Source organism: Amblyomma maculatum, chromosome 9, assembly GCF_055883805.1.
Source record: "Amblyomma maculatum isolate TAMU_Amacu chromosome 9, ASM5588380v1, whole genome shotgun sequence".
NCBI classification, from domain to species: Eukaryota; Metazoa; Arthropoda; class Arachnida; order Ixodida; family Ixodidae; genus Amblyomma; species Amblyomma maculatum.
In genome coordinates this window covers 26107832-26133694 of record NC_139352.1, presented here as the reverse complement: position 1 = coordinate 26133694, position 25863 = coordinate 26107832, and the positions used below count along the sequence as shown (strand labels likewise).

Sequence of the window (25863 nt, the reverse complement as noted above, 5' to 3'; positions counted from 1 at the left end):
GATGTTTTTATACACTAACCAATACAGAAAAGTACTACAGAAAAAGCTACAGAACTAAAAAAAAGTACAATGGAACTACTGTCGTCACTTAACGATAGAATTCCACAATATAATACCGTATTTTTTTATTTTTTTTTACACGATTGTGCACTTTCTTTAAATTCGGTACCGTAGTAAAAAGTACACCTCAATGTATCAGGTAAGTTTGAGATGGATTTTTATTGCACCAAAATTCCTTTTATAATAATGACTTTAGAAATTCTGCTGCACTTCCCACCTTGATACTGTTCTCTATAATATACGCATATGTTCTCCATTTAGAGTGTCAGAGCTTGTTAGGAACTATGCTGCTGTATTGTTTTTTTCTGTCAGAACGAAGTAAGTGCCTGTGTTTTCATACTAGGAAGATAGAGAGAGAGAGAGAGAGAGAGAGAGAGAGAGAGAGAGAGAGAGAGAGAGAGAGAGAGAGAGAGAGAGAGAGAGAGAGAGAGAGTCAGCCAGAGTTGCTGCTAATGCTATCGATTGCTGTGAACTGCAAAGTGAAGCTCTACGTTTTCTCGGCCAATATGTTTCTACATTTTCGCAGAATTGCATGCGCATGAATAACTGAAAACACAAGAGGGCTTCGTTGACAATTGCAAAGCACGAGCTTCTATTGTTGATCTATCAATACCGTATTTTTCAACACACAGTCCACAACTGCTGATACATAGTCGCGGAGCTGAATTTTGCTGGGGAAAAAAAATATTTACTAATGTGTCCGCACTTGGTACACACTTCATGTATCATATCTGCAAACCTCTCACAAAAGAAAAAAAAATGAGTGTGGGCTCATTGATTAGCATGATCAGCGCTGTCGGTGCACAATAGGTATGTCCCTTTACATCACTAAAAGACGTCGTTTACTTCACTTTCCCCACTGCTTATACACTTGGTGCAGGAGTCCTCAAGCCACCTTTAGTGAATCCACTGACGCTAACTTCACAAAGGATCGCTTAATCTTGTCGGCTATTCCACCCCCAACTTCCATATACTACTGCACAGGCTTGTTATCTTGTAAATTGAGATAGCAGTACGAGTTACTATAATACAATTGTTACCCAATTTGACGGCAACGGAATGCAGTGTCAAAAAATTTCGTGATGGGATATAGAATCGCGTATGTTGTTTCATACTGCACTGCCACGCGTGATGATATATCACCACCTTATATATTAGCCCCATGGACAACAGACGAGCTGAGTGAGGTGTCACTGAAACGAACTCTTTATTGGGCTCACTGTATGGCGCCCACAATGAATTGAACAACTTGTAGCCGGCTACAGCGACAAGCATGTCGCTGGCCGTCTAAGTGCACGCTTAGTTTAAAGCTGACGAAGAATAATGGAAACAAAGATAGACAGTAGCCGATCATGACCTCGAATAGCATAGAAGCAGTTGTGCGCAAAAAAAGAAAAAGAAAAAAGATTATTTTTAAATAAATCTTGCCGCACGTCTCTTAGCAAAGCCACGTAAATCTTTCCGAGAAATATCGGAAAAGAAATGCTGTATGGTTCATTCGTAGTACTACGCAAGTAACCACAAATATAGTCCGTGACTGTATACTGAGAATTACGGTATATAGCGAAGTGATGCTGAAGTTTACGTTATTGTTATGAAACCTGGCAGTCATTACTAAGGTGAAACTGTACAGCAGCAGGTTGGCATCGACCTGATTAAATCAGGCATATCCCTAATTTCAACTCCTGGGCAAACCCTTGGGTTGGTATGTCGATGTTGATCACTATAGGTGCCAGTTGGCTCCTACCTCTCGTTCGAAGGGGGGTTCACGCAGATACCATTCTCCCGTATCAGTTTCTCACCGTGTCATCAACTGCGTTTCATGAGCATCGGTTCCTCTGCGCAGGTATAAAATAATATGAAGTTCAAGACAAAATGGCGCTCCTTTCAAATTGTACTCCGTTTCTTTGTAATAGTACCCCGTTCGCTTTTTAACAATGTCCTGGAAAAAGCTTTTCCTTTTCAGTCACGCAACTGACATAGAAAACACCAACACACGCAATACACCCTCGCGAGTGCCGAACGGCAAGAGGCCGTAGTTTTCCGACGCACCACTCCCCTCCATCCGTACCGGACGAAAGTGAAACACTATAAACACCGACCCGACTCCTTTCACTTCATTTCCGCACGGCATTTGGTTTTATCTCTCTTGTTTGTGTGTTGCTTATGTTTAACTTCCCTGCCCTTTCTCACTCTTATCCCCCTGGAGGGGTGAGGAGGTTGTTCTTCGGAAACAGCTCTCCTTGATATCCTGTTTCGGTGAGGACGCGAACAGCTTCTCGCGCGTTGTGAGTGCATGCGGTGCCGCACCCGTTCGAATTTGTTCTTCGCTCTCTTAAAGACAAAACAGAAATGAACGACGACATTAACTTAGCGAATGAGAATACAAGGTTGAGCGGAGTTGAGAGAGGGGAAGGAAAAGGAGAGGGGAAGGCAACGGTCGTAAGAATGAAATCTAGGCCACCGCGGCGCAACACGCCAGTTGCGGCTAGTTGCGGCTTGCTCGGAAGCTTTCAAATAATGACGCCGGGGCCGCGCCAGTGACGAACACTTGGCCCGTCTCGTCGCCTTACCTCCCTTAGCACACTGATCAGGCCCGTAGCTCAAGTAGTAGTAAATACATCGCTCTCGACTCTCTCTCTCTCTTTCTCTCACTCTCTGCTTTAAGTATCTACTCTCTCTTCGGTGTTTGTGTGTCAGGCCGAGTTTAAAGAGGTCTGGTCCGGTTGGACCTGAAGACACACTGAGCTACTCGGGCTGGGAGAAAAATGTATCCGCAATGGAAACCTCGTGGGAAGTGGTTTCGAGTGCCAAGCGTTCAAGTAGACCGCTCTGCTAGGAGGACTTGACGCTACGCTTGAACGGTGGATGAGGAAAGGAGGAAAGGCTGTGGTGAAGAAAGAAAAGGCTCTCGGTGGGAACGAACTCCTGTCAGCGCGCCTCTTCTACTCGAGACTTTTCTTTTGAGCCTTCTCTTTTGTTTTATTCGCCACCGTTCCCTCTGTCTTTCTGGTTCTCCGTTTTTCTTTTTATCGTTTTTTCCTTGCTTTTTTTCTCTTGCTCTTGCACCTAAAACTTGAACTGTACCTAACTTATGTCCCTTTTCCGGAGCCGTCTGAGCTTAGTCTGAAAAAGTAAATAGAAATGAGCGCGGCTGCCTGTCATTATATATTCTCCCATGTTACAATTTATGAATATACGTCTTCTAACGTCGACTGCATCTAAATTTCCGTTTCTATCTCCTCGCTGTTGTTTCTCGATTTCTTTTTTTAATCAATCATCACGACCACTATTTATTTTATTATTTACTGCGCTGTGCAATTCACACTAGTTCTCTATTCTGTAACCACGTACCAGCAATTCCAACTATCCTCGCTGTCACCTTCTCTATCTGTATGACCAAATATTCTCCAAGTTATGTAAATGTTGCTTCAATCGCAGCTAACCGAATCGTTTCTACTGCATTGGACTGCGTTCCATTTTCTCCACCGCGTGAAGCCTTGTCTCTTCCATCTAGATCCAATCACGGTTTTTTTACCAATCACGGCCGGCGCCCTTTCAGTAGTCGAATCGAATACAATTAAGATGGTAGTCGAGCGAAGTCAGCCTTTCCGAAGAAAGTGGTGCACAGGGTGTCTTTATCGCACGTGGCATCATTAGGTGCAAGTGCACTACTACCTTGGGCGCGTTTGCTTTCCAGTAGTTTTAACTTCGTGCGTCCCAGCTCTCTTTCCCTTTACCAGGGCGCGATTCGTTCGGCTTGCCTGGTTATCACGGTCAGGAGAGCAGCGGTGGAATTAAGGTGTGTTCTGCACCTTGCCCGCGTGCGGGAGATGAGATGGTGTGCGTGGCAGAACTAGGTCCAATAGCCGGCGAATATGCAGCGCAGTTTCTTTCCGTAGGTGATCAATCAAAGGTATGTTAACTCAACCAAACACACTCAGACAAGATGCCACGACCTTGAGACTTTGGATAGCTGAAGTCTTCCATACTGACAAGACCTCCTTAACTTGGCTGCCTAGTTATGAATTAGATGCATCCTAGGGACAGCCACTCGCGATGCATGATTAGGCATTAGAGGAATCGATCTGCTTATAAGAATGGGCCTCACCAGTGGAAGGGTCAAGGGTGAGTGATCTGACAGGGCAACATATAGGTTGGGTAGAAAAGATTGGGGCCAATGTGTAGCCAATACTCCATCCCCGTACATTATACCAGCGTTAGGAAGTTTGTAGTGCCTATGCATACTGTATGATGCTATACACTTCTGTTATCGTCAGAAAAATCGTCCTGGGAGTAAATTGGAATTTGTCACACAAGGAACGAATTCCTGTCCAGTCAAGCCAACGCGGTTTGGTCCAAGACCCTTTTCTCGGGTACACATCATCACGGAGGAGCCGAGCACCAGCCGGAGAAATCTTGTACCCATTGGAAGACTTGTGGATATCCGGCAGTGCTGAGGTTCGAACCCAGCACTGACCGAATGTCAAGTGCTGAGTTGTGTGTGCTAGCCAGGTTGCATCGCGTCAACGGTAAATATTTGTTCTTTATAGGAATTAACCTCCCAACCCGATTCAGGCTATATTTGGGACTCCGTAGGGGAGGTCTCCAAAACCTTCGAGCACCTGGGGTTATTTAACGTGCATTGATATACACTACAAGGGCATCTTACTTTTCACCTTCATCGAAAAGCGGCCGCCGAGGCCAGGATTTGACCCCGGGTCATTGGGTACAGCAGTCGACCGCTTAAACAAATGAGCCAGCGTGGAAGAGCAGTGAGAACTGTACACGGCTATGTAATATGATAGACTTTCGTTTGGCTTGCAGTTTGCTTAGTTATATGCTTCGCACGTGTTTGCCCCATGCTGGATCTCTCCTATTTATGTTCAGCTCTAACATTATTCCTCTTAAGTGTATAGGGTTAAGAGTTTAGGAGGATGAGATCAGTAGAACAGAACACACCACGGTCGCGTATTATCATCATTCCTTTCTGACCCAGCTTATAAAACTGTTCTACATTAATCGGGTCATATAGTACCGCCCAATTTTATATCAACAACGCTTTAGTCGAGGCATACGTTGGTATCTTCTACGTGGGAACGAAAAGAAATGAAATTGTCGAAATTCCCAAATTGTCAATTGCAGAAAATTGTAATAATTGCAGCGAATCACTATACACACTTTATTATCCTCTAACTTTATTCAATGTCGTCTTGGTTCTAACTTTACATACTGATGTAATCTCACTTAACTTGCCCAAAGTCTTCCTTTGGGCCGAGTAAAAAGCAGCTTTATTAGCATAGGCATGCTCGCAGCAAAAAGAAACAAAAAAGAGAAAGAAAAAGTATTTTCACAGACCTATTCCAGCTGTATTGTATACATATAGTGTGGGTGACTGCGTTGACGCCTGTTTCTGCCATTGGAACACGCAGCTGTAAAGTCACGAGTGCAACTCAACAGCTGTGTTCGCTTCCTGCTCGGTGAGTAACGCGCGAATTTGTGGAATAAAAGAAGGTTCCCACCCCGGGAGAGAAACGGGCCAACCGTCGTCATCGCAGTGACATCACTGTGAGAGAATCGAGACATATTCGCGATACATCGTTGTGAGCGGAAATGTACAGTCTTGATCGTGGTTTTTCCGGGGCAGCGCATCCTTTTGAGGAAGGGCGGTTCGACTTCCTCGAAGACGGCTTGAAGCCATCGACATCGCATAAACATGATGACGTCGACACTGGCACAATGCAAAAGGATGCCGCGTTCAGCTTCTGTTCCCCAGGTTTCAGGACCGATATAATCCCAGCTGCAGCGACCGCAATGTGATGTAGTAGAAACGCAAAAATGTGCGATGTCCGCGTGCTTTAAGAAGCCGCCAGACATGGCAGTAATTGAATTATAGTAATGAAACTACTGTAATTCAATTACTTTCTTCGGTAATTTGTAATGTAATGAATTACTTTTTCGGTTTGGTAATTTAGTAATGCAGTGAATTACTTTTGGTAGTAATTTCGCAGCAAAGTAATTAATTCCTCTCGAAATTACTTTTACTCAAGTGCGCCATCACTCCTTCAATAGACAACAAAGTAGAGTGCGCGAAAGCAGGAACGAAGTGCTGCAATCCGAAGCCAGCGTAACGGATTGGCAAAAGGAGACAGAATTGAGCAGAACTAGAATACTCTGGAGAACAAGTTGTTGTTTTGTTTAATAGCTTTACTTAGTTTTTACATTTATGGAAACTAGAAAGTAATTTCAAAGTAATTGAATTACTCAGTAGAAGTAATTGTAATGTAATTTCATTACTTTTGGCAAGCAGTAATGAGTTATGTAATTTAATTACTTTTCTGCGATTTTCAGCGAAGTAATTAGTAATGTAATTTAATTCCTTTTCAAAAGTAATTTTGCCATGTATGGAAGCCGCAAGAGTTTTATCGGAATAAAATCGAGTGGCATGCAGCCTCAAATGTCCGGGACCCCACTCAAACTACTCCGTATAAATTATTGTCAATTCAGATAAAGTTATCACAACACTACAATGCCTAGTCCCTATGTGTCGATTCAGGACTTAAAACCAAAATAGCAAAGCACTACGAAGCTATATATGTGGAACGCGCCGCCCTAATCTAAGGACACATGATCATTTAAAACATTTCAAACCATTTTTAAAACGTTTTACGCAGAATTTTTAAAGGTGCCCTCAAGGAATTGCACTCACTGACTTCTAAAAAAACCAAAAATGGCCACTCCGTCCCTGATCTTCATTCTGATGGCACGCGTACGCGTCCATTAAGTACAGACTCAGCAGGAAAAAGCTTTCAAGAGGCGCGTTTAGACCCCTGTATAAATCAGTGATATGAACCTCATTTATTACACTCTTAATCTGGTCTCACATACGCGTTAAAAACTTTCGTTATAAGTGGAACTTCCACTTATAACTGGAACTTTTTTAACGCGTATGTGGAACCAAATTAAGAATGTACAGCAAATTGTGTACAAGGAGGTGGTGAAGGGTGGCTGTTCCTGGCCCTACGGAGCCTGCGACGGTAGGTCAACGCCGCTTGCGGCGGGGGCTAGCCAGCCACCGAATATTTATTTATCTGTTGTAGGCCGTCATTGCACCCGTCACCGCTTAGGTGATGGGTGCAATGACGGCTGTTGCGGCGCGCTTTTTCTCTCTCTCTCTTTTCTTTTTTTCTGTACTTTCTCTCTTCTGTCCGCACGAGGCAGCGGAGCTGGCTCAGCTACACAGCCAGTAGCAGGCCCGTGCATTTTCTTTTCCTTCTTCCTACAGCCACACCAACAACAACGGTTCAGGTGTCCACAGAAACAAGTGTGACATACTGCGCCTTTCTCTTCCTGTGAACCAATTATTACTATCATTACTATTATTCCATACCAGGCAAAACGACCCGCTTACAGGGTAGGAGCTGACTAACCTTTAGATGCATTTAGGTGAGTAAGCGTTCTCGTATTCTAACGCACCCAGTTACACTCTTAATCTGATTGCACATAGGTTCCAGTTATAAGTGTAACTTTTAAAAATGTTCCGCTTATAAGTGGAACATTTTTAAAAGTTCCACTTGCTATGTGGAACCAGATTAAGAGTGTACCTAAGTTCGTTGCACTAAAGGCCGGGTCACGAGAATTCGAGCGAGCTACATACGACATGCAACGTGTCCCATCGTAACATGTCCGCCCGTTTTCTATTTATTGTTTTTTTTTTCTTTTTATCGTTTATAAAGCTGCAGCTGCACCGACCTAACGTTTATAACAGCAAAGCGATTTTTTCTTAAATTTCATATAAGAAACGAGAACAGTACAAAAAAGAGTTTGATTAAACTCCAGCCCATAGAAGCACTAATATATGGGCGGAAGTGCAGGGTTCGAGTCCAAGGCAAGCATGAATTTCTACGAACCCTGCGTCCGACAAGCCAAGCTTATAGTTTCTCTTTGTCGCCGCTTGCATGCTGTGCAAGCAAAAGACAAATTTAATCTCCCGGAACTGCTTCGACACTGCAGGTTTCTGCAGTGGTTGTCGTAACGCATGTATGTCGTGCAAGAAGAAGAGAAAAAAAGCAGCAACTCAGAACAAAACACGAAATTTTGACATCCCTCTTGGGAATCTAGGGACAACGAGAGATGGTGGCGAGGAGAAGCGGAGCCGTTTCCCAACCGTTGTAGAGTGTGACGGTCCGTTGACGGCGGGAGCAGCGGTGCTTCCAGAGAGAGGAGAGATAGAGAAAAGAGAGCGAGAGGGAAAAAGCGTGTGGGAGAGAGGAGGAGGCCGCGGCGAACACAAACGGAGAAGCCGAGCGTCGGCAGTTTCGCGCTGGTCCTCGTCGCTCAAAGGTGGGCTGCGGCTCCCCGACTGGTTTCGTGAAGCCAGTTGTCGTTGCGCTCGCAAGGAGTGCCAAGTTGCGCGCGCGCTCTCCGTGTCACGTGCTTCGTGCAACGTTGTAGCAACCGCATATTTATTTTATTCGGGTGCTGTGCTGATGCTGCGCGATGCCGTTGACGTTACTTGATATATGATTTCGCTGTGTGGCGTGATGTGATTCGTCGAAACGGAAAAAAGTGCTAGAGCGGGACTTCACGGAATCGCATCTCGCTATGCTTCCAAACGCCCTGTGTGAAGTTCCTGTCGCCGCTTTGTGAACTCCGAAACAAAACAGAAAAACTTCGTTCGGAAATCTCGGCGAGGAGAAACGATGGAAAGAAGCGGTGGGTGAAGGTGGCTGAAACTTGGCAACCGGCGAGCGTGTGTGTGGTGGTGTGTTTTGTGACTGAGGTTGTTGTAGTTCTGTGTGTATTACTTGGCCGTGGTGGTTCGCATGGAAACGGTTGCGTGAGGTGGGAGGTGTTTCTCCATCGGATGCTGCTGTTTTCGCACTGAAGATGAGGATGAAGACCTTCGTAGGATGCGCAAGATGTGCGACGTCCGTGACCTTCATTTGCCTAGCAGTAGTCGCTTCAGGTGAGTTCCCGCAGTTTCGTCTTCAGTATTTATATTCAAACTTTGATTAGACGCCGTCTGGAGAACAAACATATCACGGTGGTGGATGATGTATCCCTATCGCTGTATATTAATTTTCTTCAGCATAAAACATCGCAATTAGTGACTATTACTCTCCGGCGTCCACAGGACAGCACCCATGCGGGTAAACAGAAAATCTATATAGCTTTCATAGAATATATCACGGTGGTGGATGACCTATTCCTATCGCTGTATATTATCGCTGTATATTATCGCTGTATATTATCGCTGTATATTATCGCTGTATATTAATTTTGTTCAGCATAAAACATCGCAATTAAGGACTATTACTCTCCGGCGTCCACAGGACAGCACCCATGCGGGTAAAAAGAAAATCTATACACCTTGCATAGAAACTACCTAGTTGAAGAAAACTCCTGGTCCGGGGTTTGAACTCCGGACCCCCGCCTGCTCAGGCCAGTCACTCTACCAACTGAGCTAACCCGATCAATCAGCGATTCAGGTAGTAGGGCAGAGAGCGAACTGATCGACTGCTCTCTCTGCTTTCAAAGTGGAAACGAAGTTGGACCGATGTCCTCTTAAACATTGAACTCTAACAATCTTGTTCGTTAGGTTAGTAAGTAAGTTTACAACTTATTTTTTTTTTAGTTGCGCTTTTTCTGCGCTTAACTTGCGTCTATTCTAACCTTTGGCATTAAAGGTGTCGGTCAAAAGGTCGGCTCAATATCCACAATGCCGCCCATTCCCATTTCGTTTGTGATCCTTCCATCGTGACTAGCTTCAATGTGGCGCTTTCGCGAGCTACGCAGACATAACCATTACCTCCTGTGATATAACGGTGCGTTGCTTAAAGGCCGTTTCCTGCGCGTCCTTCACCCTTCGATGGAGACGAAAAGAAACCGCCCGCTTCTAATGGAGCCCGAAAGTCTAACGGTACATGGCAATGCGCCCATATAATGCCGCGCACTCCTTTCACGCGCCTGCTTCGAACGACGCGGATTGCTGAAGAAAAAAACGGAGGAACTTGGCCAGAAATCCGGTCACGGAGACTGACCCATAACAGCCCTATTCACGTTTTACTGTTTGCTTCGTACTGGGTTCAGTGTCTCCTTTGTATTCTACGGATTTTGCGAGCGGTGAATCTGATTCGCTTTCGAATGTGGAGTTTTTTGTCTTTTTATACTAAACTCGGCCCTAAATAAATTAAACTCCAAAGGAACCGGGAATTTCTTCTACCGAGTTACGCAAAATCGCGATTTAACGAGAACCTTTTAATTTTTTATACTCTTGATGTTGACGGCACCGCTGTGTTAGTTCGAAGAACAGGAAGTTCGATATAAGCGGATACTGAATAACTGAGAGTATTGTACGGAGGTTTGTTATGCGAAGTTCTCGTCAGTGCGCGACACTTTTTCACGAACTGTTAATTCGTTTTACACTTAACTTTTTATGAGAAAAATTGCAAGGTAAATTACACAGTTGTGTATAAAAGGATCAGCTGAAGCTCTGTTCGAGAAGGAATTTCAACTCAGTCACTGTGGAGATGGCACGTTATGTTCACGACCGATACGTTACTCAAGAGAGTCAGAAACACCTAGTGGACACGTACACGTTAAACAGAGCTCTAAACACGACAGAAATATGCAATCTTCAAATAACAAAATCGTTTCTTATCCTCGAATCAAGGTTCGCTGAACTTAAGAAGTTAACACGAAGAGGCCAGGCAACTCGTCGACTTGGGTAAGATCAATACCGGTCGGTATTCTGCGTAATTTTTCACAGCCTCAGTGCTCCAAATCGCTCACATTGGTATCTCGCTGCATTCCAGAAAACAAATAGTAAACATACGAAAACAAAACGTGCGTTTATAAAAGGGCGCGTATACCGGAGACGCCCACATATAAAGAACTGCCTGGAGCATGCTCCGCGCCCAGTAACCCAGTGAGTGGACCTCCGCTCACGCAACGAAGGGCGAGGAAGAAAATAATAAAAAGTAAGCTCTCAGAAGTAATTACGTGCCGTCTCAGTCTGAATGAACGCAAGCGAATAAAAACAAAGCGAAAGACACGCATATAGCCAAATAAAGAAGCGAACCGTATCGTGTACGATCTTTTCTCGCGGCGGCTGGAATTGCAGGCACCAAACAACCTTGCGCGAAGAAAAAAGAAAAGCAAGAAGAAGCGGGCCTCGCTGAGAGTGTTGACATTTTCTTCCCGCATCGACGTGGACCATGTGTATAACGGGCTAACTATCGTGTACGCGGCGCGTTGTGCGGAGGAGTCGACGGTAAAATGGCGCTGAGGAAGTGATTATGCGGTCCATAGCCCTCAAAAGCGGCCCTTTTGGGTGTGCGAACATGTGGAGAGGAGGGTGAACAGCCTCACAGGCCTAAATAGCTGAGCGCCATCACGTACCAAGCTCGGCATCTGAGATGGTAGAAAAGCGAAGATGTTCCCAGAAAGAGTTTCTCTGTATCGTATAATACGTCCGTGTTGTATACGTTCGCTCGCATTTAAATTGCAGTAGTTGTAAACCAGGAAGTCATAACTAGACTTTCCCGGTTACACACCTGTTTATAGGAAGGGTTTATCTACGAAGAAATGCTCAGACCATCTTCCTGGGATGATTTTCTGGTCTAGCGGCTACCGTGCACTAAATAAAGGAACAGGGAAAGAAAGCTCGTTATCATGGGAGGTTATGTCTACCAACTATAGAGGTGAAGATCTACACAGACACATCACCGATACGCCGCGTTGCGGACTTGAATCGACACCTGCACTGCGCAAGAAGTGAAGGAATAGCTCGGAACTGCACGGGAAAGCTTGTGCCAAGCATGTGGCCAAGTGCGCAGTTCGAGATCCTCCCAACAATGGCTCTCTGCTGTGGACGCACCGAGGAAGCGGCCAACGCCAGCCTCCTCCCTCGTTTTAGTCAGAGATGCGGGTTAAGAAAGTCGGCGGCTCGGTAACCTTGCGTGCTCTTACGCAGCTAACGTTGTTAAGAAATCGGCAAAGGAATCGCCCTCGGACGCGTGGACGGAGAGGCCTTGCTATACGAGAAGCACTTGCTAAATTGTTCGGTGTACTGTACTACACTCTTGCGCGTCTTCGGAAGTTGATTATAGCCGTTTTTTAGGTATCCGACTCTACCTAAGTATGTTGTGAAAGCAAAAACGTTTCAGTGTACTTTTACTTTGCTTCGTTCGTATGACGTTTAAGTACTTTGGTGCAGAAATTTCACTCTGCTAAGTTGGCGATGACAGCAGAATGTGAGGCCACGATCACCGCGACGCCTTCGGCTACTTTCCGCTCCCTTGTTTTTAACGTATTTGTCGACTTAACTGTGTTATTGGCCAAAAGCATGCAGCGCTGGCGTGGAGGTGAAACATTCCCGTCGCGTGCAAGAAGGTCGTGGTTCGAATGGCGATGTCGTGCAGTTCTCCAACCGATAATAATAATAAAAAAAATCCATTCGGTCTGAGCGGCGCACTGATCCCGGTCTACTGCCGCAACTCACTTCTTTACCAGAACAAGATTTCACCACCCTGTTATCCAGTATCCATTGTGATCACCCTCTGAGCAGGGTTTGTGTCATACTATCATCATCATCATCATAATCATCATATATATGAATGGTTTGTTTTGTGGGGTTTAACGTCCCAAAGCGACTCAGGCTATGAGGGACGCCGTAGTGGAGGACTCCGGAAGTTTCGACCACCTGGGGTTCTTTAACGTGCACTGACATCGTACAGCAAACGGGCGCCTTGCTTTTCGCCCCCATCGAAAAAAGCGACCGCCGAGGCCGGGATTCGATCCCTCATTCTCAATATACCAATTATGATGAGTGGCCGCAAGCTCCTTAGCAGCAACGCCTAAAAAACTTCGCGATGAGTAATTTTGTAGATAGTATACTGTACTGCTGAGATGCCTAGCGAGAATTGCCCTTAGCGAATGTCATACCTGTCTGATTGTCAAAGAGAGCACCGAGCTTTGCAGATAAGTAATATACGTGACTTCCAAACTCCATGCGGCAAATATTTATTTCAGCTTATACATATATCAACACAAATCCCGTTCGTGCGTTTTTTGAAAAAATTAGAAAGGGCAAATGGTCATTTTTAGCAAATTTGCATCGCAGTCAGTCACATCGTTTGCAATACGGGATAAGATAAATGCTTCTAAGCACCTCTTGCATTTGATATGTAAGCAAATTGCATGTAAAATCGAAATCTCCTTAAGAGCGTGTCGCGGCTTGCTCGATTACGCAACCTGCGGTAAAGTGACACGAACGCCACTGCTCCCATTGCATCACCACCGCACTGTTCTCGTTGATAATCCGACAGACAGCATCAGTGACAACCTCCTAGTCGCATGCTGAGATATGAATTCCACCTGTCTATCGAAAGACCGCAGAACAGTTGAGCATTTCGTTATAGTCAATCCAACAACAACCATGATTAGGCAGCGACAACCGAAATGAGATTCATTTGCCTTTTGCGATCAGCCCATGTTTCTTCAGCGCTCGAAAAACAGAACGGCGAGTCCTCCGTGCTCTCCAGTGAAACGATCAGCTCACATTTGAAATGCAAGGCGTCGTTCTTGGAGTGTTTATGCAGGCGCACGTGCGTGAATTAATGCAACCATAACGACAGACAGGACAGAGCTAAAAGAGAGAGAGGGAGAGCTGGGCGGTCAAAAAGAAACCAAACCAAGCACGCTGGGAATCTGGAGCAAACTCGACGACTGCATCCAGACGTGACCGTGCAAGCGCGAGCGTGTTGAGCGCAGCTAAAAGGACGTCGGTCACGCTGACAGACACCTCGTCGTGGAGACACGAGCTTCCTTCTTCACCAGCAGCAGCGGCAGTGTAGCCCGCAGGAAGGTTAGCCCAGAAGGAAGCTGGGCCAGCGCAGTGAAGGAGGGAGCCTTCCACTTGAGGAGTCGGTGTCGGAAAGCGGTTCGAGAACAAGGACAAGGCTTAATTCCGCATGCGTGCACCACGACGTTCAAAAGCGCGCCGCGTGTGCTCCAACTAGTGCTTCGTGATATGGATAAGTATACATACACATACTAAACGGGAAAAAGACAACTTGGTTGTACACAACTCGCGACAGTATATGTTTTTTCTCGATCTGTTTAGTATGTTTTCTTGCGTATTTTCTCTCTGAAGGCACGCTCTTGGGTTATTTCAGTGCTACGCCACATTTTTTTTTTTTTTAATGTAGTGCAGCAGGTCGCTTCTTTTCCTTTTTTTTTTTTGCTGTTCCATCCAGACAAATGCTTGATCCATTCCCACACACACACAAACACACACACACACACACACACACACACACACACACACACACACACACACACACACACACACACACACACACCATGCGGCGAGTCCATAACCAATAACGAAGTAGTCAATTCCATTTCATTGCCCAAACCAGTCACCGCGTTTAAGCATAGAAAGCAAGATGAATGAATGAATGAATGAATGAATGAATGAATGAATGAATGAATGAATGAATGAATGAATGAATGAATGAATCCTTTATTTGAAGGAAGGGATGGCTCTCGGCATCTGTTTAGGTAATTAGGGAGTTAGGAGGGATGGGAGTTTAGCTTCGTAATAACAAACGCAGCAAACATAGTTGATAAATGGTTTCTCGGAAGACACGAAACACTCAAACACAGCATATGCACCCACTGTCAGGAACAGTGTACAGCATACCTAAAACACCTTATATGGCAATGTCCATTGTTTTCACGGAAAGAAACAAAATTACGCATATTCCACCCCCCGACATGCCCACCCTAGCAGATCAGATTCTATCTAGAAAGCAAGATGAAGTGGCTTGTCTCTTATGATGCGCCACATGAAGTGTACAGGAAGCATATATACTGGTTCTTACGGTTTTAGATATTTAACGTCCTAAAGCGACTCAGGCTTACACATAAGGAGCGCCGTGGTGGTGTGGCTCCGGAGATTTCGGCCACCTGGAGTTCTCTAACGTGCACTGACATCGCACAGCACACGGGCATCTTCTAAGTTCGCTTCCGTCGAAAAGCGGTCGCGGCGACCGGGATTCGATACCGCGTCCTTCGGTTTAGCAGTCGAGCGCTCTAACCCCTGAGCCACCCCGGCAGTGCAGAAAGTTTGTGCTCTGATCCCCACTACCGCATTCCGCTGATGCTCGGCCGCTGCTCCTCACAAGCATGCCTCCGACAAATGGTACACTGGTGGTTGACATGGCCTGGCGCTGATTGGTCGGCGGTTTATGTGACGTCACATCGTTTGCAATGGCCCAAATGGCAGGAGTTATGAACTTGGGCGGCGCGTTTGATATGGAAATCGCAACTGCCTATATCCCGAGTAAAACACGGTATACTCCTATAGGCCATTCAGGTATGTTTTATGGCTGGGTTGAATTGGGCCTTCTTATCTACGTGGAATGTTACTTCACATAATTGCTAATCAGTATGTGCGGCCCGAAATCGAAGGGAAGATGCAAGCCAATATAGCGCGCCTAATTTGCATTTCGCTTAATCGCGCTAAATCAAACGTCATTCTATAAAGAAGCCGCTGGTACAGTGAACAATTCAAGTCCTAAAAGCTGCTCTTTTCGCTAGGAGAGAATTGCTTTTGACGTGCAAGTAGGCACTGCAGTGAAAAAAAAAAAAAAAAAAAAAAGAATAATCAGCTATGAAGCGATGAGGGCAAAGCTGCCCTAAACTACGGAACCACTGCTCCTGAAATCAGTCGTCACAGCAAGCGACATCAGAGTTCGATTACTGCCAGTGCCGTAAACAGCGGCGTGCTTAAGGACTACGCAGTGGATATGTTTGGTACAGGCTGTATTGTGCGCAGTCGGTTCGTTGTACCAGGTGCGATGTGTGCAGTTGCAAAAACAGAGATCGCGCGCTGGAGGAAGCCCGGATGCGCTCGCGGACCTCTCTCTCCCTCGACCTCAGCCCACAACAGAGTGAACATTACCGTATACGCGCTCATGGCCTAGAAAGAGTTATGAGCGACGCCGTTTCCTCCCGATGAGTCAGAGGCGTCTCGCACGATCGGTTTTCGGTCGTTGAGCCTTCGCTTTGGGGATAGAGGGCGAAACGCGGCAACGCCCAAAAGAGCACGAATGTGTTGCGACGCGCGTCAGAGAGCTTCTCGCACATGCGGCTCAAGTTCGTTCGGAGTGTGCTCCACTTCTGCGAGGATCACGTGACCCATATTTCTATCCTGCATGGCGCCCAAAGTCGCAAAGTATCAGCAATGATTTGTGCGGGCAAAACTAAGCAAAAAACGAAATACAAATCAGCGTGTGATTTCGGAAATGTTCGGCCAGACAACCTTAGTTTCTTGTTGTTGTTTTTTTGCTTTTTTTTTTCTTCACCTGAATCTCGGGACCATCATACTATTCTCGTGCCATATAGGCGTAACCAGCAAACACTAAGCAACCTTCACAGGTTGCTTAGTCACAGGTCTTCTGTTGGTAACCAAAGGACAAGTTCGAATACTCAAAGGGTGCCACATTGGGAAGCGTTACTCACGTGACCAAGCAGATCGCTTGCGTGGCGGATACTTTTGGTCACGTTGTGGGTGTCAGCGGAAGTTCGGAGTAGTCACTGCTTTCAGCGCGCGATACAGGCAGCCGGTAGAGCAACCGCATACGATTTATTCACTGAGAAAGTTTTACGCATTAGTGAATATATATGACAGAGTCTTTCATTTGTTGCACGGGGTACGTTGACTCTGCTCTCGTCATTGGATGCCACTGTGAGTGGCCATTCACACATGTGCGAACTTAAACTGAAACTGCATAAGCACGATGGGAAGTCATACATCTACGCCTATCGTAGTGAAAATTAGGAGTCCCGAGGTGCTAAATTTAGAACCTACCGGTCTTAGCAGCTGCTTTTGCTAGTGCGTCAGATACCCACGGCATTCAGCCGCGATAAGTAATGCCGAAAGTTGGGCGAGTAGGTTAACGTTCATGATGGAAAATAGCGCGCAAAAGTACACGAATGACGGAAGGAAGGTAGTGCTTGTCCGTGTCTTCCTTCCGTCCTTCGTGTACTTTTTCGCGCTATGTTCCATCATGAAATTCAGCCACGACGCTCGGAGGGGCCGGATTCGATTTCGAACGTCGGAGAGGGACTTTTGGACTACCACTCCGCCCATGTCATCAGTGTTAGCCGCCGTCCATGACCATGACCTAGCGTGCCAGAATATCGCCCTGGTGAACTTTATACCACCCAGCATGTAAATACACGGAAGCCACCCTGTCCGCGCCTGCAGTACACACACACCATAGCACAACTTGATACGCGCGAGCAGTGCCTGGCAAATAGCTCCTCGCGAGCTCTCATCAAACATCCGGGCGTTGTAACCGGTTGCTTAACAAGTCTCCAGCGTCGCAATTCTCAAACTTAACCAAGAATTACGAGTCCCCGTCGCGGTTGCAAAAAAAAAAAAAAAAAAAGTCACTGACGAGGGCGCGCGGCACGTAACGTATTGCGACGGCGGCACATCTGCCGTCGCCACCACGCCTGCCACTGAGACCCCATTATTTACGACAACGGCTGCTGCGGCGTACTGCACAGGGCCCCCCATCCTGTACTTGTCTAGCCGAGCCACAGGCAGCCAGCTGACACGGGCCGTTCCACACGACCAGCCGGCCATCATGCTGGAGTCAAGTGCGGCACACGACGCCAGCGAAAAGGGTGAAAGAGTTGGGGCGATGGAGGAGAAGGCTGTTCCTTGAGGAGTGTGGAGCACGCTGCTTGACCTTGCGCTACGAGCGTCTGACTCCCCCGGTCCCCGACAGCGGCAGCGACGACGAACAGCGCGCAACAGCAGCTGCTTTGCTGACGCATAAATGTGGGCCAGCGCTCGACCCCCACCTCCTCGCATTCGGTGAACCGCCGAGGCTCGGTCGGCCGATGCGTGCGCACGGACAGTGGGTGTCACTGAACTGCAGTTCGATTGCTTTGCCACGTTCTGGATAGGAGGTCAAGAAGTCGAGCGCAATGCGTAGTGCACACTAACGTTTTCAGGCTAGACAGCTCACAAATGGATGGCGCTTTACGAGCGCTACACGCAGCTCAACTTGCGCATGCGCGGCAGTGCGTTGTGCAGCGAATGTGCAGCACACTGGATGGGATGGGATGGGCGGAATGTCAATTGAGTACCAAGAGTTTAACGAAATGCGAGAGACTGACAGGTCTTTAAGCCAGTCCCGTTCACGTGATGTTATATGTGAACGCAAAGCGCAAGTTGTGGGTCGAAAACCAGATTTAGGGTCCTTGTACCAAGCGCCGGACTGTTGGTAGTTCACTACCAACTGAGACGGTCTTCAAAAATTTTCATTACATTTATGTAAAACCCCAGCGCACGCTTGCAAACGAATATACACGAGACATGCAGAGTAGTTAAGATAGAATTCTGGACAGCATGAACGTGTAAAACGAACTGCTCGATAAGCTAATCTGCAGAGCAAATTTTCGACAAGTGCATTGTCTTCAACCCGAAGAACTCATCAGTAAATGTACCAAGAGAAAAAGTGTCATGCCACGAGATTAAAGTGACCAGAGTCGGGAATGCCTAGACTTCAAGGATTACACCTGACACTGAGACAGGATATATCACATAAAGCAACCTTGCTCCGGTGTTTTGTCTAAACCTTGAAGGAAGCAGCAAAGTAGTCAAAAGGAAAAATAAACGCAGCTCAGGAGGTAAGACACAGCTTCGCGGCACTGGACCGGTGCGCAGCAGTTCCTGCATCCTGTGGCAAGAACCGTGCCGCTCACCGCTGTCTTTCTTCGGGCACGCGGGCCGAACGTGAGCCGGCTGACCCAGTAAGTCACGCGCTTTTCTTTCGAGGCGCCTGAGCGGGATAATAGGACCGGAAGTGGGACGGACGTCACCGGAGGTGCGTGGTCCCGCAGCTACTTCTTCCTGTCGGCTGACGTCACGAGATTTTTGGTTCCCGAGCGCGTGGTCTACCGGTGGGTGGGACTGTGGTGCGCGGTTTGTGCAAAAAGGAAAACAAAAACCCTACGGGAGAGAGTTTGTGCGAAAACAAACATTGTGTGAGAGACGACGGATGAGTAACGCCATATCTAGGACGCGCTAGCCGTGTCACCAGATGTGCAGCCCAAGAAAACGGATATGGTTCACTCACCACACTATGGGGACTCGCGTTTTCAAGTCAGTGCATGCGCAATACAGGTCTACTCGCGATAAATAAAGAAATGAGGCGCGTCTTTCAGTCACGTCTCATTCATACTCGTGGCCTCAGTGTTTGACTGGTGAGGGAAGGCGAATAAATTGATTGAACCAAATCGTTTGATCCGCAGGTATACGAATCGAACAGATCTTTCGGTTACGTTGAACGAATTCGAAAGCGTAGCGAGTTTTTTATGTCACTCTTTGCATCCATGGCACCGTCTCAACACTCGGCGACAGCGATACTGAGCGCGATAACATGCGCTCGGCCCTCGAAAACTCAAATCTCCCTCCTCCCTTCCTCCACCCATTATTCACATCTACCACATGTGGTGCTCCTAACTGCCGTAAAACGTAGGTACGCAAGCATTTTTACAAGAAGTACTTAAAAACTAGTATGTGTGAATCTGACTGGCTCCCAGCGCTACATCATCGATTTCAAGCTGTCCATAATAAGGAAAGCAGGATTATCCGCTACGTGCTTATCTTCACCAAGGTCAGAATCGTCGTACGAGTGCGTTGCAAAAGTAGCTGCCTTTCGATTTCTTGGCCACGATTCCGTCACTTGTTGGCTGCTGCGAGCGTCGCTCCGTTATTTATTTCTCGGTGTTTTCTCGATGTTTACGCGAGATAAGGGAGTGAACCGCGCAAAACCGGGTTAGCCATTCGAAAGCGCGTTACGGGCTCAATTATTTGCCTAGCGAGGAGCAGACCTTGAGTATGCTAAAATGAGCCGCCGTGAACTGGAATCGCAAAGATAACGCTTTTCCAGTTGGCAGGAAACGTCGATTTGGTAGCGCTGTCAGAGTTTTTATACGCTCCTAATGCGATACCCCATTGCAAACACTGCTCGAGATTTAAGACTCACAGAGTAAGCCACCGACTATTTATCACGTTAGGTGAGGATCTGAGACTACCCTAATAGGGCTGGGACAAGTGGGTCACCACCGCTTGCGGCGGAGTCTAGCCTGCCACAGAATTTTTATCTGTTGTAGGCCGTCATTGCACCCGCCACCGCTTCGATGGTGGACGGCGGCTGTTGTTGCGGCGCGCGCGTCTTTCTCTCCCTCTGCCTTTTCTTTCTATCTGCACGAGGCAGCGGAGGTGGCTCAGCTACAGAGCCACTAGCAGGCTACAACAACAACAACAGGGGGTTATCTTCTTGTAGCTGGTACAACAAAGAAAGCTGTGTGACCCGAAGCGGTGGCTCAGCAGTTATAGGGCGCTCGACTGCGATGAACTCAAGCACGCGGGTTCGATCCCCGCCGCGGAAGCCGCGTTTGGACAGAGGCTAAACGCAAGGCGCCCGTACCCTGTGCAATGTCAATGCACGTTAACGAACCCCGGGTGGACGAAGATTTCCAGAGCCCTCCACTACGGCGTCTCTCATGACCGATGTCGCTTTGTGATGTTAGACCCCATAAACCAAACGTATGCCGAAACGCTTCGTTGGAGCCGTGGGAATTCGAAACAGATTAAGAAAAATAATGCGAATATTGCTCTTCAATAGATGGCGCGTATATTATAGCTAGAAGTCTTTATTCCAAGCGGCTTAACTGGTCGGCAATACAGATGTACAACGTTATATGACCATGCAGTGTTATGTACTTTATTTGCATATTTTCCTCGTGAAAGCACGCTAGAACATAATTCCGATAGTTTGCTCGCGAGCGGGTTTGTTCAAAGGAACCCGCTCTTAACAAATCAGTGCTGAGCAGCATTGCGACAGCAGCCTTTTGGCGGTGGCGTCAGCGACGACCGTCAACAGTTTTTTTGCACGGTTTGAGCAGAGGGCCTGTTTGCCGTACTGATTGGAAGTCTGCCCCCATGTGTGCGGAACGATGGGCATGGTATAAATCATAGGGTTAAACAGTGCTAACGGAGCAGGAAATATAAGGAAAAGAAGAGAAAGTTTGTACAGGCCGGCAGAAAATTGGCTGGTTTATAAATCAATTGATTTGGGTTGTGAGCCCACTGATAAAGGGCGCACAAAAAGGGGCATTGAACTGAACGGCTGTGTATATAAACAGATTCTTGTTGGACGCAGCGTACATTAGCAGACGCAGTCGTCACCATAGTTTCTATACGGGAAGTGCTAGCAAGCATATAATGCGCTATGAAAAGCAGAGATAAGTTTTCAATATCTGGCTAGATCTTTTTTTCTTTTTGCATGCATGCAGAAATACTTTGAGTTTGAAGTATTAGTAAGTCACAATAAAACAAAACTGACTTTTAAAAGTCAATTTTGGTTTATTTTATCTAGCATTGTGCTCTTGCTCATATCTGTCAGGGATGTATCGACCGTTTGTTCACCCCTGACAACGTTTGGCAAGAAAACATTGCGCTCAGCTTGATGCCGAGAAGAATTAACTGTCTGCTTCGCACTTGACCACCGTCTATTTATTTATTTATTTATTTATTTATTTATTTATTTATTTATTTATTTATTTATTTATTTATTTATTTATTTATTCATAATGCATTACAGGGCCCAGAAGTGCGTTGCTTGATATTGAAAACAGCTACCCGTTTTGTTTTGTTTTCGTTTATTTCCTCTGGCCATTTATTAAAGCTTAGTCTTGTCCGAAGAAAGAACAGCATTGGAAGCGGAAAAATAATATTAGCGAAACAGAGACACTTCCTAACACACAGCGATACACGCTGCTATATTCCTCTGCACTATCCAAGTACATATAATGTATAGAGAGAAACAGTCACGTCTTCGGTGGGGTCAACAACAGCGGTACGTGGCTCTTTTATGGAGCGAAAATAAGCGAGCGAGCGTACTTGCTCCCTATAGAGACCCCAAGTTATCTTTGAAGTTCATTTGGGAAAAAGACAAGCCCGCTGAAATCGTTTTGCAGGCATATAGCTCTCTGTGCGCACACGCCTTCATTGCCATAAGAAGTTTCTATGGTTAATTGGTCGGCAGTCAATCGAATAATCTAACATTCAATCAGATTGCTAATCATCTGTCTTGAATCGGCGTATATATTTATAGCGCTGCCACGTCAAGGGTAGAATATTACACCAACAGGCCCGCATTGCACCGCAGGCGACAACGCTTTGTTGTAACCGAAATTTGTTATAGGCGGGCTCCAATCTCAATGCTCTCCTTGGCTGGTGTTCATGCCACTTGAAGCCGAACTTGCAGGCACTTACAAAACGCCTTTTGTTGGTGGCACACGCGGAAATAAACGAAGTACAAATTCTGTCGATTAGCAACGTATGAGCGAAACAAGAAAAGACAAGAAATAATTTCGTAACCAGCCTCGACAACAGCACGAACAAAAGATCCAAATCTAAAATCTTGCAACTTTTAATTAACGACGTTCAAAGTGCGAGCGTGCATTGCTGCGCAAATTGTGCGAGAAAATGATTTAACGCCAACGTCCTTGGATAAGGCAGTTCCAAGCTATGCTGACAGCGTTCGCGCATGTGGTTTCCAATCTTCCGCTCTAGAGACCAAGGTCGTTCTTAAAAGAGGCGTATTTGCTGGCAAATATGGACAGTATACGCTTGCCACCGCATAGCGAAAGTCTTCCCGTATTAGTCGCATGCGTCGATCGCTTTGTTTGCGGCTAATTGTCGCGGTCGTCGTTTACCTTTCACTGCTTTAATCTGATCGGAACCGGACGCGTGGCGGAGAGGCACGCTGGGCTGAGTCACCACTCTACTCTCTATGGTGCTCCCTCCCAATCTCTCACCACCGTGCTCTCGCCCCTTTGTGTGCGCGAGGCTACAGGAAAGCTGCTGTTTGCGTGGTACGTGGCAGTTGTCTGGCGCGGATGGTGATTTGGCAGGCCAGATCGTCGCTCTTTGGCAACGTGCGAATTCCGCCTAGGAGGAGTTAATGGCCCCTCTGGGGAAGGAAGGCGTGTGTTTGCCACCGTTCGTTGGCATTACACAGACGTTGCGGAATGCTCGCATGCACGTGGTTTGAAGCGTAGCGCGGTGGCGCCATTAGTACTCGCCTTGTCATGCTAAAGGCAAAGAAAATTGGCCGAAACTTTCGCAATTCCAGCTAAGTTTTTTCGCGGATATGAGCGACAGTGCATACGCGTAGTTTCAATACGTGTCCTATTATTTGCAAATTATTAGCTGTATTACTACTGCATATCACTGGATTTAATGTGCGTGTGTCTGCCTGTGGAACCTATTTCACACAGCCGAAGCGCAGAGTAAAACACCAAAGGTGGCCATTTTCTGCCAAATATTCCGGTATAGACGTACCGCAGTAATCCATAAGTAGGAAATAACTTTCGCGCTCGTACAAATTTGTTATGGTATACTAAAGTGAATCTCAGCACGTTAAGGAACCCCAGGTGGTCTAAATTTCCGGAGTCCTCCACTACGGCGTCTCTCATAGCCTGAGTCGCTTTGGGACGTTAAATCCCACAAAGCAAATTGAATCTTACCCTTTTCTAGATGGCAAATGATTTTAGTGCCTTCAGCACACAATGATTCAGTACACAATGACATGATCACAACCTTGTTATTTCTCTTCCCGGTTGTTTAAGGTATGACAAATAGCCGGTCTGCATGAAAACTCTGTTAGTGCGCCTTCGATCGCGTTAATAAATACGTGCTCATTTTGACGGAGTGCCAAGATAAGAAATTTTCTTAATGTTGTTGGCAGCAAACCAGTATAAAAGTAGCATTTCACCAAATAAATGTCAGTTGGAAGTTTAGCGCTTGTGTGTCGTCATCTCTTAGCCGTGTATTTTGCTGTGTTGAGTTAGTACAAATACATAAAGACTTTCAGTTTCAATTCTTACATCAAGAAGCTCGCTTGTGTGATAAATGCATAAGAGAACCTTTTTCCATCACTGTATCTTATTCCACTTATTCCACTTATTATTCTGCGGAATGGATCGTTCTGTTTCACGGTCTTCTTCAGCCGTAGAAGCTCACTGCGTTCTCACTCTTTCTTTCTTTTTTTTTTCATACTTGGCCTGAATGTTCTCACTTCCGGTGGTAACTATAGCCATTCATTGGCACGCCACTCAATGTCACGCAACGCACTAAGGTTAGCTAACAATATCCCGACCTTGGCGCTTGACGAAAATGCACTTGCTACAGCGCCATCCACAGGAAGCGGTCAGCGGCCAGGATTATTCCTTCCTTTGACATCGCCTCAGGGCAGTGGTGCTAAGTTCCATTCCAGACGCATCGAGCGCCGATAATCGCCCTATCAAAACAACGCGTGCGGGAATATATCCTTTTCCTTTCCCCAAGTGCGTGGCTTGGCTATGCCAGACACGCGTTGGAGGCCCAGTGAAAGCGACTTATTAGCGACAGCGGAAGAAGTGTTTCGTAATGAGGAATACCATTGCCCGTTCCCTCCGCTCTGGCTCGCGTCTCACGTCTCACGTCTTCAGAGCGCGCGCTCGTTTCATTTGCCAACAAATGCCTCGACGACAACAGTGGCTCAGTGGCTTTCCCAGTGGAGAAGACATCGCCTGATGTGTGTGCACCCGTGTATTTATTCGCGTTTCTGTGTACACCGGATTCACTCGCTTATAACATGTAGATGTTATAAGATCTTGGCTTGGCGTCTCACGTGGCTGTGGGGACGCCCTACTGGAGTGGAGGGCTCCGGAAATTTCGACCACGTGGGATCCATTAATGTGAACTCATGTAGCACAGTACATGTGCACCTTTCTTTTCGCCTCCGTCGAAAAACGATCGCCGAGACCGGGACTCAACCCGTGTCGCTTACAACAGGTTTTGCTTGCCTGCTTCTTTGTGAATTCTTTATTAAAAAGACTGGGCAGAGAGGGAGTATGGGAGGCCTTCATATATATATATATATATATATATATATATATATATTAGGAACGTAGGCGGCGGAAAGAAGACGGCTCCATCAGCCCCTTAAAACTGGACCCACTCAGAAGAGACGGAGGGCATGACCTTAACGTCGCACGGCGCCTTTACTCCGCGCGCTGTTTTTCAGAGCATTAGGCCCACACACCAATACTTTCAATAGCGCATCGCCGTGGACTGCTCCGCGTACTTCCGTTTTCCGGACGTGTCTTCGATTTATTGAACTGCTCGATGTACACGAACAATTTTGTCTGCTTTCTGCTGTGTGTCCTAGACGGGCTGCAGTGTGCACCTCCTAATTGCATTGCCTTGTGTATGTTATGACCGCAAGAAATTGATTAATTTATGCAATCGCGTAGATAGCTAGGAATGCCTGTATTCCCCCCGAGAGCAAATTACAAATCTAATCGTTCCAAAGGGCGTGGTGTTGTAAGAACACCGAAAAAAAAAAATAAAAGAAACGAAAGCTGTTAAAGCCTCTGGCCGGAACGGTGCAAATGCGGTCAGCCACACAGAATATATAGACGATCAATAGCAGATCAAGTCGTTGACTTCAAGCTGAAGAAACGCGGTAGGAGCAGCTCGTACCACGTTGATCGGCGTGGGCCTCATAGGAGTGCCGCTAACGTTGCACTCTCAGTTCTTGGCGTCGGGGCAAGGTCACTTCTTTTGCGGCGCGGCCAGTGAGAAGGGAGGGAGAGTCGCCCAGTCTGTTGTCCCAATTAAGCCTCAGCTCGGCTGGCCGCTACGATCACCGAGGGGCG

At 46.6% G+C, this 25863-nt stretch overlaps 1 protein-coding gene across 2 annotated transcripts in view; it reads left to right on the top strand.

The window, feature by feature from the left end:
- Nucleotides 1–8308: 8308 nt before the first annotated feature.
- The window catches only part of LOC146178613 (sushi, von Willebrand factor type A, EGF and pentraxin domain-containing protein 1-like), a 112607-nt gene continuing 95052 nt past the window's right edge, over nucleotides 8309–25863 (top strand). The window contains exon 1 of one of the 2 annotated variants that reach the window (XM_084578416.1): nucleotides 8309–9028. In XM_084578416.1, the coding sequence (XP_084434542.1) occupies nucleotides 8950–9028 (79 nt within the window). In that variant the 5' untranslated portion in view covers nucleotides 8309–8949. The remainder of the gene's footprint in view (nucleotides 9029–25863) is intronic. The other variant, XM_084578417.1, reaches the window with a different exon arrangement.